We start from the raw sequence: 3,594 nt of genomic DNA, 5'->3' as shown, positions 1-3,594 counted from the left end.
GAGACTGAGTACCTCTGTCTTCACATCCTGTTCTTCAGCAGAAATAGGAATCATTATATAGTAGAGCCCTGTATTACACTTAATTTACATATTTATTTGTGTGCTAGCAGATTCGAACACTATTTAAGCTTATTTTATTCCTCCATTTCTATTACTCTATTAGGCTTCTAAGAGCAGTTAAACCAATCTTGTTCACCTACAATGGACATAAAGCCCCAGCTTAATTGGGGTGTTATGAAAACGAAATGTTCTGTTTGTAGACTCCTTTGACATGTCAGGTGCAAAGTCGTATATTGCTATGTTGGTTGCTTTTCTTTTTCAGGTGGGCTGGTTTCCATCCACGTACGTGGAAGAGGATGAATAAATTCTAATCCAGCATTACACCCTGCACCAAAAATTTCAGAAAAGGGATGAACAGAAGCCTGCACTGCATTATGAATTAAACGAAGTGTTTAAAAAGCTGCATTTCTGGCTGTTCAACATCCTCCTTCCTTTACCGCTCCTAAGTCTTAATGCTAGGATTTCTAAAGATGCCGGTACTGACAGATTAATGGCTTGCCTGGAGCTGTGCACGAAACGGCCTGCCAGTCTGTCATTATTAGGGACCAGGCAAAGCCCCAAAGCTTTTCTTCCTAACAGAGCCCTGCAAACATATGAGTTCACATTTCTCCGTACTTCATCCCATCAGACACCATGAATGGTAGCCATTAGTAAATATTGAATGCATATTTACTTTGTTCTCATGTACCAGTCCCCAGAATTTTTGGTGGTACAAAGAAGCAGAAGTTTAATTTCTCTTTTCCCAGCATGAAGAAAAACTAGAGTTCTGTCATTTGGGCAGCTTACTGGAAATTTCCAGGCATGGCTTGTCTTAAATTGTTCAACGTGACTCATTGCCTGGCAAAGACTTTTACCCCAGTGTTACTCAAGAAAATATGAACCAAGTGCTCAGGTTTGAATCCTAAGTGATATATCCCAGAAGGGTTTTAATTATCCATTTGATGTCCTGATTCTATTTGTGAATTTCTTTATCAAATGAGGGGAGGGAACACACGTAAACGAGAGTGTCTTCATATTAAAGCCTCATGATCTTCATGATTTCATAGGACATGTAGTACTTAACTTGATGAAATAATCTTAGCTAGGTATGGTATGGGGAGTTGCCAGGAACCTGAGTTAAGGTGACATTGTCTATGGAAACAAATCAAGGGCTATGATTTATGTAAGTCATTTTATAGCAAGCAATATCTATTAACACATGCCTTTTCTTCCCCTGCCCCCCCCCAAAAAAAAAACAAGAAAGACCTGAGACATATTTGCTGATTCCCACATTTTCTTGGTATATTTAAAGTGATACAAACAACTTTGTTGAGGATATTAGAAGCAATGCACAACTGGGCTCTTTAATGCATTTCTGGGACAGAAGGAAGGTCACTGAGCTTTTGTGAGCTTTCAGCTTCTCTATGAATCTTCCCATCTGCAGGCCTTTCCTGGGAGTGTATTAACTAGTGGGCAGATGAGGTTTGCAGTGAATTTATTTTACCAAGCTTTCACATTTTTTTTTTATGCGAGGTGTCTAAATATGTTCTTCCCGAGGTGCACAGGGTCCTCAGTCAAGGCAGTCAAGGTAAGACACCAACTTGGCCCTTTTCTGCATAGCAGAAATATTTTCTACATAGCAGAAGCCATGTTCTTCCAAGATTCAGAGAGTGTTCCATGTTTGGGGGAAAGAATAAACAAAACCCAAAACCAAAACCATAAGAAGCATTAACTTACAGAGCCAAGTTAGGAGCATTCTATTCTAAAATTTTGGATCATTTCTGAAATAAGGTAGATGCCTGCCCCATCCCCTGTCCACTTGGGCATCTGAATTTGATGTTCACTGGACTCATCCACTTGTTAGAGACCCTCATGGGTTAGGACTTCTCTCATTTTGGATAGTCACGACCTTTACCTCAGAATTATGTAAACTGTGATTGTGTTTTAGAAAAAATTATTTGCTAAAACCAGTTAAGTTTTTGTATATGTGTAAATGATCATGAAAATGGATTTTATAAAGTATTCTGTACAGTAAAGTTACACCTCCAAGATTAACTCTTGGAGTGGATTCTTTCTTATAAAGTCTTATCTGTGACTCTCTGTCTCGGGAATGTTTTGTCTGTTACAGTCAGCCAAATGCTGTTATGGAGAGAGCAACTTCACACAAATTGAAACACTTCTGTGTACAGTATTGTAGCATGTATTGTTCACCTTAGTCAATAGACTGCCTCCCTTACAAATGGTGTTTGGTCTTCCTGTTGCATTTCATGGACCTAGGGGTTTCCTCACGGAGAATATTAGAAACCCCTTTCACAACATTACTGATGATGAACATCTTTGTCTACATTAATACTCTGTATTGGAAATTTCAAATGTTATGGATTTGTGTAGATTTCTAATACCAAAGACAGAAGTAAATGTTTTCCATATACTTTGTCTTGCCAATATGCAGCCCAGTGTAATATGGTGAATTAGACTGGTATTTCACTTTGTAATATTTTGTAAATATGTCAATACAATAAATAGTCACTACTTGCATTAAATTGATTTCTCAAAAATTGAAGAGTATTTTCATTAAAGGATTCTACACTCACAAATACCAACATTACCAGTAATGTGGGGACACAAACCGTAGTTTGTGGGAATACAAGCTCTAGGCCAAGCTTTAGCTCAGGATTGCTGCCTGAGTCATGTATAACTAGAGGATAAACTTAATAGTTGCAAATATCATCTACTGACATGCTTATGATGTGCCTCGTATTGTCCTAGGTGTTCTACATGTACTAATTTACAACCTCAGAAGGTAGAACCCCATGTTGTCTTCATTTTCAGATGAAGAAACTGAGGTAAATTAAGAGGTGACAACTTTTGGAGTCTCACAGTTGGGTTCTTAGTTGGGCCATCTGCCTTCAAAGCCTGAGTAACTACCACCCTATTCTCCCACACTTTGTAGGACAAGAGAGAGATGAGGTATGTTTTCAAGTGTACATAGTGAAGAAGAAACGATTTGATACTAAATAGTGGTTTCAACAGCTGAAGATGAACTTGGAATTCCTGACCCCTAAAAGAAAATCCTAGCCAGATATTGCCTAGAGAAATTGGTATCAGGATTTAACTTTTTTTCTATTTTGATACAACTTTTGCATTAGAAAATAATGATTGCTAAGCTATACTGACTTGGAATTTAATTTTCTTTGGCAGACCAATGTATCTACAGGGTAGAGGTTGTCTCAGGAGGGAAAAGGGGAGAGTATGTTTTTCTAGGACTGGGAAGGGTCAGAGCCATAGAAGTAGTTTCTGACTGACATCACTATCACAACTATGCTCAGAAATAGAAAATTCCCTGATTTTCTTTCTTTTTTTGGGGGGGAGGAGAGGTTTTCGCTATAGGGCACGTGCGCTCGCCAAACAGACAGAGAGAGACATAGAGACAGAAAGCGAGAAATCACCCCCCAGGGGGATGGTCACGCCGTAACCCCCTCTCCTCCATTCTCCTCTCGGGATCTTGGGCACGCACGCACATGCGCCCGGCGTGAGTTTTAAGCCACCGGGTCC

General features: G+C 39.3%; 1 protein-coding gene across 1 annotated transcript in view; it reads left to right on the top strand.

The window, feature by feature from the left end:
* The window catches only part of VAV3 (vav guanine nucleotide exchange factor 3), a gene marked incomplete at its 5' end in the record, with an annotated part of 378,218 nt that extends 376,911 nt beyond the window's left edge, over positions 1-1,307 (top strand). The window contains one exon of the mRNA XM_027772272.1: positions 323-1,307. Coding sequence (XP_027628073.1) covers positions 323-364 — 42 coding nt within the window. The remainder of the gene's footprint in view (positions 1-322) is intronic.
* Positions 1,308-3,594: the final 2,287 nt, after the last annotated feature.

Source organism: Tupaia chinensis, unplaced genomic scaffold, assembly GCF_000334495.1.
Source record: "Tupaia chinensis unplaced genomic scaffold, TupChi_1.0 Scaffold000270_1, whole genome shotgun sequence".
NCBI lineage: Eukaryota > Metazoa > Chordata > Mammalia > Scandentia > Tupaiidae > Tupaia > Tupaia belangeri.
This window is presented reverse-complemented; position numbering and strand designations above follow the sequence as displayed.